At 39.1% G+C, this 18,400-nt stretch overlaps 1 protein-coding gene across 3 annotated transcripts in view; it reads right to left on the reverse strand.

The window, feature by feature from the left end:
- ANKRD31 (ankyrin repeat domain 31) overlaps positions 1-17,847 on the reverse strand; it is a 62,674-nt gene extending 44,827 nt beyond the window's left edge. For 2 of the 3 annotated variants that reach the window (XM_051788142.1, XM_051788141.1), the window contains exons 1-8: positions 16,649-17,847; positions 15,878-15,933; positions 14,127-14,206; positions 10,727-10,773; positions 10,015-10,109; positions 8,956-8,996; positions 3,266-3,925; positions 56-180 (exon numbers count right to left, since the gene is read on the reverse strand). In XM_051788142.1, the coding sequence (XP_051644102.1) occupies positions 56-180; positions 3,266-3,925; positions 8,956-8,996; positions 10,015-10,109; positions 10,727-10,773; positions 14,127-14,206; positions 15,878-15,933; positions 16,649-16,905 (1,361 nt within the window). In that variant the 5' untranslated portion in view covers positions 16,906-17,847. The remainder of the gene's footprint in view (positions 1-55; positions 181-3,265; positions 3,926-8,955; positions 8,997-10,014; positions 10,110-10,726; positions 10,774-14,126; positions 14,207-15,877; positions 15,934-16,648) is intronic. The other variant, XM_051788143.1, reaches the window with a different exon arrangement.
- Between the last annotated feature and the right edge of the window lie 553 nt (positions 17,848-18,400).

An 18,400-nucleotide genomic window follows, 5' to 3' on the forward strand; every position in this document is an offset into this window, starting at 1 on the left:
ACAATCACAATCTCTGTACCTTCCTGAGGAGGTCTCTCTCAACTTCTTCACTTACCTTGATATTGTTTGGGCTGTTTCTGCACATGCTGTAAGCTCCACTGAGTGTGAATGTCCCTCACCAGTTTGCTTTTTACTAGAGGTGGCATCCCAGTAATCAGGAATTACTTCTTTCTCTCTCTGCTGATCACAGGTTGTGATAAAAAGAAAGAAATATTACAAGCAACCAGTAAGCATGCAGTAAAACAAGAGCTGTATATAGAAGAGCTCCAAGAACACTTATAAATTGTACGTGTCTTCACAGACAACAGAGGTGAATAACTGGATTTCTACAGATAAGAGAGACAAAGGCTGCCATAGGAGAGGCACCCCTGAAGTAGTGTGCCATACCATGTGCTCCTGACAGAAATAGCCAAGAGAATTAGGATACTCAGAATCACAACTTAAAACATAAATCTCGTCTGGCTGACAGCAAACAGAAGTTGTTCTATCTGAAAGTTATCTGGACATATGAATTGACTTAACAGACTCATTTCAGTTTCCTATAGACATGAGCTCCTGTCCTAAAAAGTTAGATAATGTTTTAGATGTCTTAAGGTGGCCCATCTTATCTCACCCTTGCAGATGCCTAGAAACAGACACAGGGTAAGAACCATGTTTCACTTGAAGTTCAGTGACTCCTAACTGAGAAGTTATTTCTAAAGACACACCATTCCTGAGCTACAGACACTATTGGTGAGATTCACTTTACTAACCTTCAGCCTTCTACAAGCCAGGTAACTAGATGTCACTAGGCATCCTCATTACCCCCACTACTGACTAAGAGGAAGAGTTATTTTCAAAGATGATAGTGATTTACTCATCCTAGAGGGTGCAATTGATTCGTGTATACCAGAGACTTATCCTAACAGTAATGGAGAGAACTCCCAGCCTAAAGACAGGTCATCCCATGCAAGTTAATTTGAGTTACTTGAGTTTATTCCCTGTTTTAGCCAAGTGAGTGTAACATGCTGTCATGTACCACTCAAGCTGCTGAAACCTGGGTACTCATTAGTTCATTACTCACTTGAGTAATGCTGAAAGCTTTCAGGACACACCCTCAACACACATGCATAGAAATTCTTTCTCAATGACATGGGAGGACTTGTTAGTCCTTTCCTGGGATACTGACAGAAATGGAGAATTCATTGATTAATTTTTTTAATTGACATATTTAGCAGAGAAGCTACTGAAGAGGTGAATTGCTTTCCCAGAAGTGGTCCTCCTGGATCAAGGGATGATGCATACCAACCTGGGATATGGGGTTGTTTAGCCTGGAGAAGGGGAGGCTGAGGGTGGCCCCTATCACACTCTGCAACTACCTAAAAGGAGATTGTAGTAAGGTGGGGACTGGCCTCTTCTCCCAGGTAACAAGTGACAGGATGAGAAGAAATGGCCGGAAGTTGTGCCAGGGCAGGTTTAGATTGGATATTAGGAAAGATTTCTTCACTGAAAGAATGGTCAGGCATTTGAACAGGCTGACCAGGGAAGTGGTGGAACCATCATCCCTGGAAGTGTCAAAAAAAAATGTGGATGTAGCACTTGGGGATACGGTTTAGTGGTGAACAGGGTGGTTCACAGTTGGATGGTTGGACTTGATGTTCTTAAGAAGTCTTTTCCAACCTTAATAATTCTATGGTACTTGGGGAAAATCAAATATGTTACTTTACAAAACTATCACAGTAGTACTTTTTGATGGTTAGAGAAGAAGAAGAAAACATTTCAATGAAAAGAAACCTCACACTTGCTTTATAAGACATCATATACTAAAATAAATGGGCTATCTAGCACCCTGACTGCATCTACAGGACAGGACAGGCTCTTCTCTTTAGGGCACTTGTTTCACCACAACAAGAATACTCAGAAGAAACAAGAATGAGAAAAGACCAAGGTGAAGAATATACTGTTAGAATTCAACAGTTACTAACATATTAACTGGGATTTTTTTTCTCATTAAATTGCCTCCTTACTTCCTGCCTTCAAGAACACCAGGTGAAGACACAAAAAAAAAAAAAGCTAAAATTGAGTATTAATAGACAAGAGGTTATAGATACCCATTTCCACAAGACTCTGCTTCATAATCTTAACTGTGATTTTGAGTAGATCTATACATAAAGCTTCACACAGCTGTGCTGCAAGTTTCAGAAATCAACATGCCACTTAAAAAGCTTTGTAAAGTGCTATAGTTCTGAGACAATTATATGACAGACCCTTCAGCACCTTGAAATTGCCACGTCTGTGGCACATTTTATTACATGCTACGATATTCAGTTAATACCGCTATGAAAAGACAGAATTAACTCATAGGTTTTGGATGCTTTATACCATTGTGGGGAAGTAAAGTAGTTGTAAACCCACTTTAAATAGCTGGCTATACATAACTGATCATTGATTTGCAGCTCCAGATTATTCAAAGACAACACAGAGCAGACAATCAGATTACAGGTTTACAAGAGATGCCTATTACACTTTGTAGCATAAAGATACATCTCCTATATGTCGTCCTCTTTCCCTTATTATAATCTAAACAGGAAGAGATTATGGCATTGCTTTCCTTTCATGCTCTTCTCCAGATTTTTGCATTTGAATACAAATGACCTATTCCAGAACACCTTTGCAGCACAAGGCATAACAAGAAGGATCACACGCTGTATCCATACATTCACTGACTTCTTCAGGGGAGGACATGGACATAAAACCATGCCTTAATTTTTTCATCAAGTCTCACATAAGCACAACTAAATCAAATAAATACACTTCTAAACACATGTGTAAAAAATCTCCACTGAGTAACCTTTCCAGTCTACAGAAAAGACACAGCAGAATTTATTTTATAGTACTTGCAAAGTGTTTGTATGTTACAGCAGTGAGAACTGTGACAGAAAAAACCAGCACAGTATAGCCAGGAGAAACAACAGAACTGTATGGGGTAGGAATCTAGAGTTTTTGAAATTCCCATGTTGATTCCAGACTTCCGCATCAGTCACTGAATTAACTTTAACAGTATTTCCTGTCCCAGCAGGCTGAACTTTTTCATCACATGAATATATCAAAGCAGAAAATATACTACTGGACTTTTAAAACAAAAACAACTTAAGTGATTTAAACATGCAAATTACTGATGCCAGTTTATTCTTTACTAAGATTCACATCTCTAAGTAATTTGGCTACTATAAAACATTTTATGATAAACAGGGATTTCCAAGTATGAATTAAATAGTGTATATACTTGCTCATTTGTTGTCCTCTGAGAGTCGGATCCTCTGAAGGCATTTATTTCTTTCACCTGACTTGTAGCAAGTTGAGGGTCCATCATGTTTGTTATTTGTGTACAGTCATCATCTAATTGGGGAATGCTGGGTTCTGAATTTAGCTGCTCTCCCTCGGTGTTAAGCTGTCTCTCAACTGGCACCATAGGAGTGATAGGTTGTACCACAGATCCTGACAAAGCATCCAGAGGCCTCACAAGCTCTACCGGCAGGGCATCACTGCTCTCAGCTGCTGATGGATCAGTGGAAAAGGCATGACCCTGACACTCTAACTTGTCAGGCAATGGGTTTATCACTTTAAGTCTCTCAGAATCACCAGGGGATGTTAACACAGCGCTGCCGTCAAATCCACCAGTCTCTATACTCTGTTCAGTGAATACATCCATGAAAATCTTCCTTGGGGATGTCAGAGAAAGATTTGTATCATTATTAAGGGAATGCTCCTCTACTATGTTATCAATGTCAATAGTGGTCACACAGGTTCTGTGGCAATCATCTAAAACATGCTGAAATGTATCTTCTGGTGTCTGTTCATTTAGAACTGTTACGTCTTCCACAGGGCCATCTAGACAGAGGCTTACTTCTGGAGAGAGATCTTCATTACTTAATTTTTGTGAAATCTAAAAATTGAAACAAAAAAAAGTTCACAAAAAGTAATGGAACAACTTTTTCTACAAAGCATTTAATTAATATTCACTTTAGAAGTCATCTACATATATACATATATATGTATATTTTATTGTCAATTTTTACATAAACTACAAGACTCAAAGCCCTCCTTCACACAATTGCAAGAAGGCTTAGACTGAGGTCTCAGTTTCAAAAGTAGACCACTTCAGCTCTTGACTTTCATAGCAGTGAAAATCCAGAGCAAGAGAGACTAGATCTGTTAAAGATACTTTGTCATTGCCAGTGACCTGAGGGTATTAAAAGGCTTTAAAAGAAAGTAATTAAAAATTGCTGCCAAGTAGAAATAATGAAAATGAGTATATTCATAATAATAAAAAACACATAGTTAGTAAAACATAACATATGAGTTTTGATTATGTGTATCCCACACAAATGTGGAACATCTGTGCCTCACGAACTTCAGTTCAGAAGCTCAGGAGTTCAAGAAGTTTGCATATTTGAGTTTCCACACTGAGTACAGAACACAAAGGCACAACTGTTCTTGGAAAAGTAATACTGCTTCTGTTTTTCTAACCACTTTGAGTTGCTTTCAACAGATGCACCTGTTTTTATACCAAGACATAGGTTTTTTATTTTTTTCCCTATCCTTGTTTCAAACGTTCTGCAGAAGAAAGTATGGTGCCTCCACCAACCTAAACCATATTTTTTCCATATAACATTTGTATATAATAGTGCTCTTACTTAGTAATACTAGTCTTAAGAAAATACCTTTCAATGCATTTTTAGAGTCTTGCTGCCAGCAAGTGGTAATACAGGGCAGTGCAAGAAACCTTTAACCACTGGTAACATGATTTCAATAAAGCTCACACACAGTAAAACAGGGCAGAAATCTGACAGCATTGAGTCACATTCAGTTTGTAAGTAAACATAAATCCCCGCTTCTTTGTTGAAAACTTATTCCTCAGGCAGCTGTTCCCTATCTTATATCTTTGTATGTAATTCTTCCTTTTTAAGTACTGACTATTTCTTACTTTGCTGTACTGAACTACACTTTCTTTTTAGACCACTTCTCTAATGTATGCAGACTATAAACCAACTGCATAAAACCCCTCCACTGGCACAACTTTCTGTACTTGAAGAACTGTGGTATAAACAGCACGTATGTACATTACAAACTTCCTAAGAAAAATGCTCAGTGTAAAGGGCAGGTGAAACTTACATTTACATTAATGGAGAAGGCAGGCAACGAAGGATTAATTTTGCAAGATCCTAAAAACCCAAATGCCAACTGAAATCCAAACCCTATGTGTGATGTGTTCAAAAAACTTCTGTCCAATACAGATGCCTAAACTTCCTTAGCACTCATTTCTGTTGGTAAAATCCTGTGGGACTTTCTCTACAAATAATTCAAATCTGCAGAACATAAAAGAAGTTTAAACTTTCCCTCCCTAAAACCCATCCTCAGCTGCCACTTATGCGCAAAGACACTTCAAAGCCCCAGTGCCTAAGATCCCTGTACCTTCAATCGTCTGTTGAAAAGCAACAGAGGAGCTGCCAAAGCAGCAAAGCTGAGCCAGCTGTGACTGGAATCAAAAGTGGGAGCTCTCTCTTCTGTCGATCCCAGCCTGGTAAATATGGTTTGAAAATACCTAAGTTTCATTCAAATGAGGAACAGGATTCCCTCTCAGTCAGCAGTAAAGTATCAACACTGTGGTAAATACAGGTTCAGGACCATCTTCCACCAGAAGAGCTATGCTTCAAGCAAATTATTTTAAAAAGGGGTTTCTACATAAAAAATGTACCACTTCAGCATAATGCTGTTGATTATTTTATGCCAACCATGTCCTGGCATCTGTGAATCTCTTTCACTGGTCACACTGCTTCAAAAAACTTGATTTAAATCCCACTATTCTCATGTCTCAATTATTTGCAGTACAAACCCAAATCATAGCGCTCCTTAACCCAGGCACAAATTCTGGTGACCTAGCATCAGCCCAGAATGTCTTGTCTCCCTCTCCACCTTACCCAGTAAGCATGCACTGAGTAACAGCTGAGCACAGACACAGTCAATTCCAGCCTCAGCTGATTCACAACCTAGCACCAAAGGAAACAGGTAGACAGGGAAGTCAAGAAGAGGTTTCATAAAAAAACCAACTTGACCATGGATAAAGAAACTGTATGTTAATACATGTACTGCATCAAAGGCCAGTGAGCAAGCCAGGCTTTGCCAGGCCTTAGATGTTTACTTCTCCTTGCGCACTACATGAGCAAGGTTAAATCTGCCCTGGCAGCTCCAGCAGCCAGCAGGACATTCACATCACCTTGGTGTTGGTGAATTGTGACACACAAGGACTTTTTTCCTATATGTTTGAGAACAATGTGAAAATTATCAAGAAATTGTAGGCTTTTGGGTGTCACAGCCTGTGTCTTACAAATGTTACAACACAAAAAGGGAATTACTAATATTGCAGTATAAATAATAAGGGTGGAGTAGAAATATTAAATGGACTACTGTATCTGATAGCTCTGAGTAAAAGAAGTTCAGTTGTTCAATACACACATGCAAGAGAATCACTATAGAAGAATTAAGCCTTCAGACAGATCAACATTATCAGCTTCTGTAAGAGTGCTTTGCTGAAGACTACTGTAATATACTGGGACAGGAAGGCACAGAGAATCACACAACATTTGAGGGTGGAAGGGGCCTCTTGAGACCAACTAGTCTGACCTTGCTGCTCAAGCAATGTCAGCTGCAGCAGGTTGCCCAGGACTATGTTCAGTCAGGACATAGGTGGAGAATGCACAACTGCTCTAGGAAACATGTTTCAGTGACTGACACCCCTTCTCAGTTAAAAAGTATGTTTTTGTGTTCAGATGGGATTTCAGATTTCACAGTTTCTTCTGAATTTGTGTCCATTTCCTCTTGTCTTATCAATAGGAACGACTGAGAAGTCGGTGTCCCTTATCTTCATTCCTAGCTGTCAGATGTTGATACACAGTGGTAAGATCCCCCTCAGCATTCTCTTCTTCAGGTTGAACAGTTCTGGCTCTATCAGCCTGTTCTCATATGGAAAATCACAGAATCACAGAACGGGCTGTAGTCCAACGCTCCTGCCATGGGCCAGAACACTTTCAAGTAGATCAGGTTCCTTAGAACACTACTCAATCAGACCTTGAATGTTTCCAGGGATGGGGCATCTACCAGCTCTCTGGGCAACATATTCCAGTATTTCAACACCCTCATCATAAAAAATTCCTTCCCTATATCTAATCTCAATGGACTGTCTTTTACTTTAAAACTATTAGCCCTTGTCCTGTCACTACAGGCCCCAAGGAAAGGGTCTGTCCCCATCTTTCTTATTAGCCCCTTTTAAGCAGTGAAAGGCTGCAATGCAGTCTCCCTAGAGCCTCCTCTTTTCCAGGCTGAACAATCCCAACTGTCTCAGCCTGTCCTCATCATAGGAGAGGTGCTCCATCCCTCTGTTCGTCTTTGTGGTCCTCCTCTGGACCCACTCCAACAGGTCCATGTCTTTCCTGCATCCAGAGCTGGACTCCAGTACTCCAGGTGAGGTCTCACAACAGCAAAGTAGAGGGTCCACCAGGATACCCAGGTCCTTCTCTGCAGAGCTATTTTCCAATCAGCTCGTCCCCAGTTGTACTGGTGCCTGAAGTTATTTCTCCCCAGATGTAGTACTTCACACCTCCCTTTGTGGAATGAGATTTCTCTCTGCCCCATTCTTGAATCTGTCCAGGTCCCTCTGAATGCCAACACAACTATCTGGTATATCACTCACTCCTCCCAGTACCATCTCTGAACTTGCTGAGGGTGCATTCTGTTCCATTTTCCGGGCCACTAAATGACGATGTTGAACAGTATTGACCCCACTATTGACAGACTGACCACAACAGAAATCAGCATTGCTACGTCATCGAGGTCAAGAAAACCCAGCAAGACTAATTTTGTGGTGTCAGAATTCTATGCAGATTATCTTAATTTATAGATTTATCTTGTGTTTCCAGGAACACACAGAATTAAGATGCTCACTGACTCTCTGCTGGTTGTCAAGGTGTCCATTCTGCCCTTGCTGCAAATCAGTCTGGAGTGGCTCTTGGTTCCTCTCACTAAAGATCTTTCTGCAGGACTCAGATCGTGCCAGTGCCAACATCAGCCAATATGTAAAAAGTATAATTCACTGCAGTGATTATTTCCAACCTTCTTTCTCCAGGCTCCTAAAATATCCTCTCTGGAGATATTCTCAACATACTCAATCTGCCTATTCTCCAGAGGCTATTAATCAAAGACAATCTCTTTTTCAAGGCATTTAGATTTTGTTCTGTTGGACTAATTCTGTGCAATGAGAATGTTTCATTTAATAAACTTGGTATTACAGGGTTATATTTATAGCTGCATATTTTTCAGAAAAGAAAAGCCTAGGAGATTTCAAGTTGTTTCCCCTTGTTTCCAAGACAAATAATACTTGGCCCTGGTCATCAATGGTATTTGCTGCAAGACATGAACAATTTGCCATACTGATCTCAAATCTACCTTTGGTGAATTTTATCAAAAATAGTTGTTTTTTCCCCAACTATTACCTCAATCAGAAAGACAGTTACAGATAATCTATTCCTCCTCAGAAACCTTCCAAATGTAATGCCTTTCCCATAACTTTCATTGGTGGGAAACATTTTAAGCTACTCAAAAGTCTTCATTACTTTATCTTATCTTAAGTAACAGCCCTTACAGATTCTGTGTCATTATGATGACTTCCCCACTTCCCTTTTACTGCTGTGCTCCTACCCTTGTGTTCTGCAAGCTTAGGAACTACAGTTCTTACCCAAAAAGCAGAAAATAAAGTTTAGCTTTAAAGGTGTTTTCACCTAATGAGCTCAGTGACAGTTTCAACAGCTATGTGCTTACTTTTTAAAATGAAAGAAACAGGCATTTTTCAGTAAAATACTCTATAATGCTAAATAAATTATATGATATTTTATATACATTCTCTTGTAAAAATACACTTACCTTTTCTTCTGAATCCTTTTGAAATTCATTCAATTTGATATCTAAATTAAAGAGAGTAGACAAATATTTCAGTTTTACTTTTCACTTCTGAAAGTTCTCATTGCCTCTAAAAAATGGCACTATTTCCTAAGTTTAAGTATAAAGTTTCAAACCTTAAAAATTACTATAGGCATGTCCCCTAAATGGAACTGACAATAAAATTTCTAGTCAGGCTCTGTTAGCCACTAAATTATATCCCAGAGCTATTTTGTCACATTTCTTCACTGTGGTTTGGAGGCCTGTCTTTCCAAAGACTGTCAGCAGATGGTATTAACACCCATTCCCCAGGATAAGACTTATCCCCTGCCCTCTCCAATTACAATGCAATTAGACAATAGTGCTAAAATAACCTAATAACTTACTGCCTCTGGAAAGGGATGATCCCAACCCCCCTGCCCCTATCACTCTGTTCTGACATTCATGTGACTCCCCGGCAATTTCCTCATCAGAAATAAAGTGAGTGGTTTTTCTGTAGGGTTAGCAAAAATAAGGTAAAGGCAGAAGACAAATATATAGATGGGGCAGTCCTGCACTGCTGGGAGCACAGAGGAATGGAGGCACAACTAAAGTAGCATAGCATGAAGTGACATACAGACACGAGGAATAGTAGCATTTCTGTTTCTCCTTTCTTAGAAATGTCTCTGATTCTTTGATATGTTAGTAAGAAACATTTGGGAACTCTCAATGACCTATTTATCTTACACAACCATATGGCACTTGAGTACTAAGTATATTTGTGTGGCCTGTAACTTTTGTCAGAAAATTCCACGGTAATGAAATAATTTTATACTGGATATATAGCACTGGATTGAGAAAACAGTTACCTCTTCAAACAATCCTAGCAGAACACTTACAAAACCAGAACTTCTAGTCTATGACTATAAAAACTAAACAATTGTTGGAAAGCATACATATCATATTCCAAATAAATCTACATGGATACTCATCTTCAGCTTCTCAAATGATTTTCTCAAATGATTCTGGCACAGCTAGAACAACTTCCAGTTTTGTACAACATACCTACAGAATTAAGTTGCTGTTCTTCTACTGCAGCATTTAGTGAAAAATCAGACTTAGAAATATTTTCAGTAGGTGATGAATGCTTTATCCAACCCCTAGAATTAAGTAATACAATAAAAAGTTCTTAAAGAATTGTAATCTGCTCACCTTACAAAAATTTTTACAGTACTTTGAGTTTATTTATGTAATTTTGTGCTAACCATTATTCATGAAAACAGCTGTAGTTATTTCAGAGGCATACTTTTATTTTACAAGGACATGCAACAAATAAGACTTCTGGATTTCCTACATGGAACTAGCTATGTTTGCACATTCATTCTCTAAGTGAAAAAATGGCCCTTCTTGTTTTTCATTAGTTCTTTCTGTGTTTCTGTTATAAATCCATCTTCTCCTGAAATCCTTCCATAGCTTCCAGGAACAAAAGGTCTAATATTATTTATTATAAATTTTTGTTTGTCTAATGGTTTTCTCCAAGTTCTGTTACTCTTGTTGGTTTAAACCAATAAAGGTAATATCATCAATATAAATAAATCCAGGTACATACTGAACATAGAACTACCTGTGACATAAATACAGATCCTTCACTAAGCAAACAAGAAAACTGTTTCTAAATAGTACACTGGGAATAAAATAACATACAAATAGATGTATAATGGAATTGTTTAATTACAGTATGCCTGACTGAAATTCCTGTGTGATGTATTATACTCACTGCAGCAGAGACTGAGACTGGTCAGATGTGTATGCCTCTTGAAGTATCTAAAGAAAAAAAATTAACAAGTTAGCAAACAAAGTATTTAATTTTGTTTGTTTGTTTGTTTTATTACCAATTGCCTACCTTCTTCCATCTGTAATTGAGTTGGGAGATGGAATTTTTAGATTCTATCATTACATACGTTACTAATAAATCACAAAAGTATTCTGCTTTTTTTATTTATACTATTTGAGAAAAATGTTGAAAAATAAGACTGTGGAAGATAACACTCACCCAGAAGGAAAACATAGCCATGCAATTAAGACATGAATGCTTCAAACTTAAGATGTTTTATACATCAAAGGAACAAAAGACAAGGTATTTTAACTTCAACTCACAGTTTTAATCTTTCTTTGATAACAACTCCCTTTTTTCATTAAATAAAACAGGGTGCTGCTCCAGAGACTGTGAAGCTCAGTATACCACTCTCAATACCCCTGTAAACAGCATAGTTTAATTACTTCAAGACCTGCACATCAGCAGGCTCCAAGTGGCAGGGCTGCCACATGCCAACACATGAAAGAGCATGAGGGTAATGCAACAGCAGGTGCCAAATTCCAACACTTCAGTACAAAGAGCTTGGATCTGCTTTTCGTGCCTTTGTACATAAAGGAAAGATCTCATATAGAATGGAAAATGGAGCCTTTATCTGCTTTATAAAGTATATAAGCCTTTATACACTTTTTGCAGAAAATATATACACCTTTTACAGAAAAAGGAGCCTTTATATAAAGCCTAAGGCAAACTAGGAATGATTAAGAAAGACACTGCAGAAAGTGAACTGCAGAACAGTTCTCTCACTGGTGAGCTGAAGACTGGGAATTATTAGTGAACTATCTGCACACTGGCTATAATTTTTAACAAATCATTGACATACAGTGGACATTAACAGCACTAGGAAGATTCTGGGAAAGAACACCTTGGTGCAGGCGCCAAGTGATGACTTTTTTGTCTTAAACAAGACATTAGGAAGGCAGGAAGATCAACCATCTTAACAATGACTTGAAGAGTAACAGCTGTAGATTGGCCAGCAGGAGGACTGCTAAAAGGCTTCCTGGAACAGAACAGATTCTTTAATTTGTCCAACAATTATCGACTCATGTAATTCCAAAATATGGCAATGAGATAGTTCACAGAAAGTTATTGACTTTGCTTAAATACACCCTTCAGGCGAGTCAGCCTGAAGATTTACACAGAACATTATTCAGAGACCAGGCAAGGTCAAGAGAATAACAGAATACCTATCAAACCTCTCTGACTGCTTTACATTGCTCTTAAAAGCTCAGTGAACTACCCTTAGAAGACAAAGGAGCTATTTTTTCTGCTAAAAAATTAAGTTCTAAGAAAAATCCATATATTGCTTAATGGTTGAAGGGTCTTCTCAAATCATATAAGTTACACAAATAGTATTTGTGGCCACTGACTGGAAGTACCAGGACGGCTTTTTGTCCTGCCTCTTGTTTTTGGTAAGGAAATTCCTGCAAAATCCTAATAATTTTTCTAATTTCAACACTCACTTATACAGCCACTATATGAGGGGACTCTGGATGTGGTCCAAAGAAAGACTAATGCTAAAAAGCTCTTAGGTGCACTTCACCAAACAGGGCAAGAAAAACGAAGTATGGAAAAGCTGAAAGCACAAACTTACAATCATGACCCCTGTCTGAACAAGCCATGGAACAGGGTGTTAATAGATAAGGAAAATGACTCGTCAGTTGAAAATGTATGTCTACTGCATTTCTGGTGGAAGAAAATTCTTAATTACAATTTCTTACATGATGGAATCAAAGACAGGACTGCATATCCCAAGCCTTCCCCCAACCCATCCAAAGTACAAAGATAGCTAAGACTCTCTGGAACAACTGGAATGGATGTTACATTTCCTGAAAAAAATCACAGCCAGTCCAAGCTGCATGACCCTCATATCACATCACATCACATCTGAATGCTGTACTCACCTAAGATCATTTCTTAAGACATAGTAGAAGGAAAGCTTCTATGTAACCATATTCCATGCTGGCTCTTGGAGTGGCTGGAAAAGCCACACTGGTGCAATCTACACATGTGGGTATCAAAGATGACAGGCCAATACCACTCCTTATAGCATTCAATAAAGATTTAAGTTTTACGCTGTCCCCAGGCTTTGCATGACCAAACTACCAGAGGCATGCTATAGAGGTCTCCTCCCAAAAAAACTAGTAAGGATTACCCAAACTATTTGGTGAGAAGTACTAGGTTTCTCTTCTTTTCTGACCTTTTCCTCAGTGTACAGGGTATTTGTCCTTAGACTTGGAAGAATCCCTTAATGGCACTGCAGACTGGCTAATCTGCTGGTAACTATGAAGCCAAAGACTTAGGTTAGGAAGAGGCTAGTCAGATCAGCTCCCAGAGTGGAAAGGAAGAGAGCAAATGTGCACTTCCCTCATTCCTTCCATCCTTAGAAAACCATGATAAACTTCAGTCAAGACAACCCCAGGACATGCAAGGAGCAAAATAAAGTTATAGAGAAAAGTCTTTGAAATAACAGCATCTTTTGGATTTTTGTTCACTGTTTCCCACACTGTCAGCTAAGACAAATTTATTTGCAATTTTATAATGAGCTGTAAAAACATTCACTCCAGTAGAAATGTCTTTTTTCAACGTAGCTTTTGTCATCTAGGAAACAGTTTAGCTCTTACACCTCTCTTTCACTGAAATAAGGTTATACAGACTGTGGGCTTTGAAATGGTGAATCCACAGTGCTAAAGATGGTGTAACACTCACAGTTAAAAGCAGAGAACCTGTTTGTCTCTAATTATTTCATGACCGTATCATATGCAGGTGCAAACTGATTGCTCAACTGAACAGAGGTTTATGGCCCAGCTAGCAACCATGGTAAACACGTTAAAATGTAGGCTAATTATCAGATTAGGGAATGCAGAATTATCCACAGAGTAAAACTATTACCCCATTCTGCATTTTAGATTATTATCTCTTTGTTTTTGAAAGAAACAATTGTTCAATCATTGGATCACAGCTAATCTCACAGTGAGTAACTAAGGGTGTATTCTGGCACAGTCAATCCACATGGTTATCTTTCAGCTCCTAAAGGGAACATACTAAAAAGACTGTGCTCCACGACTTCTTTATTTTTGTCCTAGGCTTGTTCCTCAAATTAGAAAGGAAATTTCACATATGAAATACTTCATGAAATACCAGGGAAGAGACTTGGATACATTCCTGGAGACAACATGCTGAAATTCACTTCAGTTGTAAGCTACCAGACTCTTTCGCATGTAATCAAAGGGAGGCCCAGTGGGTTTATTAATAATTAATCCTTAGATATGTTTACAGGAGACACTATCATTGGTGTACTTACTGGATTTATCTCGTCTTCCTTTTGACAGTATGTCTGGCCACCAAATTTCTGTATAAAACATATTTCTGGAGAAGGAGTTCCTAGAAAAAAACCAAACAAAAAATCTCCAGTAATTAAAGTTTTTATTGCCTTAATTTCTACATAACTTTCTGTAATTGCATACATTATCACATAACTCAGTAATTGAGCTACATGCATCAAAGCTTCTGATACGCAAGGGATTTAAGTGACCAACTAATCTATCTCACTAGATTTTGAAATTACAATGAATGGAACAGAAATTAATAAAACCAGCCAGGGGGAAAGATTTATTTCACTTAGTGTTCTGGGACCCTCCTTGAGTTTGTATTGGAGATTAACTCTTTCCTCTTATTTTTTAAACTAACAACTGCAATTTTGATAAGCTGCCTGATCCATTTGACTAAAAATATACTTGTACTCTTATATGGAGTAATTTCTTTAATGAATATACAAAGGAAGAACTTCTCTCTGGAAAAAAAAGGATAGAAGCCCTTAAGGTTGAACCCTTAAGTTTGAAAACTGAGATGTTGATACGGACATTAGTAAAATACTAATCAAATTAATATTTGCATTATGTATCTCATCTCCAAATTGCTAATACACAAGTATGTACAGACCCACGAATAATTAAATTCTAATTCCAATTTACTGAATACAACATGTGGCAGGCAGAAATCTATTACAGTTGCAAGGACAAAACCCCCTCACTCAACCCTCAGACAAATGCCTACTCCACAAACTGAAGAATGAGTCAAACAAATATGGCCAAGTCTTAATTCCAGTGGATAATCACAGGTAAGTTCAAAATGGGATGATGTTTCTTTCCTCAGTCAAAACTATTAAACAACTATAAAAGGCTCAGCATCAGGAAAACATAGCCATTGGAAAAGTTTCTTCAGATTCCAATGAGCTTTAGATTTATATTAAATTCCAAGATTTATATTAACTGAGAGTACGCTGATAAAAAACGACAGTCCCCTCAGATCTTCAAATTGGCAAAAAAACAAACAATAAAAAAATCTAGAAGAACACCATGTGTCACTTAAAGAATAGTCAGTCCAAAATATTGCTGAAATAAAACCTACAGTATGCAAGTCAAGTATATTATATAAAAATGCAAAGGAGGTACCAGTGAAACTATTATGTAACTAAGACATGCTTGCTCATGCAGCATGCGTTATGGGTATTATTATGGAAGATTTTAAGACTTTAAATGAGTGTGCAATCATTTATGCTGAAAGTAATTTAATGATACACTTAAAATAATGCACTTAAATATACTTACCCCAACTTCATATGCTACAGAGAATGGATATATTAACAATATTAAAGGGTTTTTAAAAATACTATAAGCAACTATAGTTACATATAACTATTAAATGTATAGATTCCATTTATTTTATTCTGTTCAAACACATACACACAAACACATACATGTAAATAAAAAGGATATCCCTTTATATAGTTCATACACTTCCCAAGACAGGGATCCTCAGTTATAGTACACAGAAAGAATAGAGAAGTCAAGAGCAAACCTAATTTTCAAATATTAAAAAAGTGCTGAAGAATCTTCTAAAATATGAGCTAAAATTATAGATGTAATAAAAGAGCACATACATTCCTAAGAATGAAATTCATGCAGCACTGAAGCATAAATAACATAGATTCAGGCAATATCTAAAGCAACAGTTTAAAGAAATAAACAAACAGAAAAAAAGAATCTGTCCTACCTTTAGTAATACTCATCTCAGTGGTTAAAGCTATGTCCACATTAAGAAAAGCCAACCTTTGAAAAATAAATAAAACAAAAGGTCATTAAGCATTACAGTCCTATAAACTCAAAGGGCAGGTCAGAGTTTAAGTTCTCTTAAACCCTCAGTTTAAGAGAGGTGCCCATCCCAGCCTCTGACACTGGGACACAACTGGGCAAGTGCTAACACCAACAGCAAAGGACCCCCAAACTGTAGGGATATACCTGATTTTCTGCATAGAAAATCATAGGTATTGAAGCACATCACTGCTTTATGTATTTCCAAGAAATGCCAGGCCACAAAGCCAGCACAAAGAGGTGCAGCCGCAGGTGTTTTCAATCCTTTGCCATGTCTTAAATGAGAGAAAATGGAATGAAAATGGTATCAAGGTTGCAGGGAAACAGTATCAGCACCAACTGCATTTAATAGTGTTTATTTCCTCCGACTTGGTTTCCGGAGCATTTCACTTCTGCGGACTGAAATGTTATTCAGGAGGGTCCAGAGGCACAAGCTCCGAGGCCATCAGCGGAGCTAAGAACCACTGAGTCTAAGGGCATACAAAACGGCTCTGAATACAGAAAGGAGGGGGAGGGGGGGGGAGAAAAAATAAAAAAAAGAAACAAAGAGGGCAAAACCCTCATCCCCGGAGCGGCCCCTCAGCCGCGGGCCCCTTGCTGTTCCCGCGGGCGCGCCACACCTGCCGCCGCCCTCGCACAGGCAGGTGCCGCTCAGAGCCATCTGCGTTAGTACCTCCTCCTACAGAACTCCTCTTCCTCCACATCACTCTCCGTCACAGAGCCCTCCACGACGGTCTCGTCGCTGTCCGTGTCGGTGTCCCCGCCGCAGACCCGCCGCTCCACCGTGGGCTGGCCCCGGCGCTGCCCCGGCACCTCCTCAGGCGGCCACCGGTTGCACTCCGAGACGGCCGCCATCTTGTGGAGGCGCCTCGCTGCCCCTCGGGTGGCCCCGGGCGCACGTCGTTCCCTAGAGCAGCAGAGCACTAACATACACCGTGCTCTGTGCGGTTAAAAAGGCTCACTTCTAGGCGTTTGTGCACTCCTGATGCTGATATCTCAAGAGTCAGAAACGCTTATTTGCCCAGAGAGTTATAGAGAACAAGGAGGGGGGGTGTGAAACAGGGTCTGGCCTTATCAGTGAGAGGCCCCATAGCCTCAAAGGAGGGACCCAGAATGAAGGACCACCTGGGCTTTTATTCTATAGTCTGGGGTCTTAGAATCATAGAATGATGAGGGGTTGGAGTAGACCTTAAAGATCATCCAGTCCCAACCCCCAGTGGCAAGGACGATTAGCCCAGGTTGCTCAAGGCCTTATCTAGCCTTGCCTTGAACATTGCCAGTGCTGGGGCATCCACAACCTCCCTGGGCAACCTGTTCCACTGTCTAATTCTTCCTAATATCTAACCTAAATTTCTCCTCTTTCAATTTATGCCCATTACTCCTTGTCCTATTGCTACAGTTCCTGACTAAACGTTCCTGTTGACTTGTCCTCCTGCTGTGTCTCTTGTCACCTCTTGTGTTTCTGGTCACCTTGCTGGCACCACAGGTCTCCTTGCCCTTTATAAGGGAAAGGATCTGTGCCAGTTCATGGCCTCTTGAGTCTGAGTCCACTGTCACAGATTGCAACCACTCACTCATGGACCAATGACTCAAGAAACCCACCAACTTCAAAGAAGAGAAAGTCTGAGCATGAGAAGCAAGAGAATCATTTAACCAAAATATGATAGACTACTAATTAATAAGCAAACGAGGTAACTTATAGCCAATGAACTGTGACTTCTATGGTTTCTAAAATGTATATATAGTGTAAAATTTTGAGAAAACTCCACCTTGCACCCTGCACAGAATAAACAATGTCTCCTTTCTAAACTAGGCCCTGTATCTGTGTTTGGAGTCCCTACACGGGCAACAATTCCCTGGCCATGGTTAAGTAGCTAACTGCACCTGCTGTCCTGAGCACAGTGTTCATGTGCTCATGAGTGGGAACACGTTTGAGATAACCAAATTATTAGTTGACTATACTTTGACAGTATTTGCAGTAGCACTCTTCAGTGATCATCTGTGAATCACAGCATTTTCCTGAGGCAGAGCTGTTCTGGCTCTGCTTTACCTGCCATCTGCTTGGCAGTGGGGCAGTCTGCTCCCATAGCCTCTGTCAGCACAAGGCTGGGCTGCAGGCAGGCCACCACAAAGAGCTACAGATGTGAGAACTTAATGTCAGCACATGTGGTGTCACACAGACTGCAAACCCCAAATCACTGCAGTGACTCCTGCTGCCAGTGAACTCAATGATGAAATTAGCATTTTTAGTACTCTCCAAATAGTGTTCATGGAAAATGTGGAAAACAGAGCTAAGATACTAAAGGTCATCTTAAATTATATATAATTTGCACATAATTTTTGAATCTTTATACAAATTGTTATTATGCTTTGGCTTAGTCATATCCGTATGCAATTATAGCAATTGCTGTGCATGTTATCAAGT

The sequence above is a fragment of the Manacus candei genome, unplaced genomic scaffold, assembly GCF_025592945.1.
Source record: "Manacus candei isolate 608988 ecotype Guabito, Panama unplaced genomic scaffold, ASM2559294v1 h1tg000024l, whole genome shotgun sequence".
Classification (NCBI taxonomy): Eukaryota; Metazoa; Chordata; class Aves; order Passeriformes; family Pipridae; genus Manacus; species Manacus candei.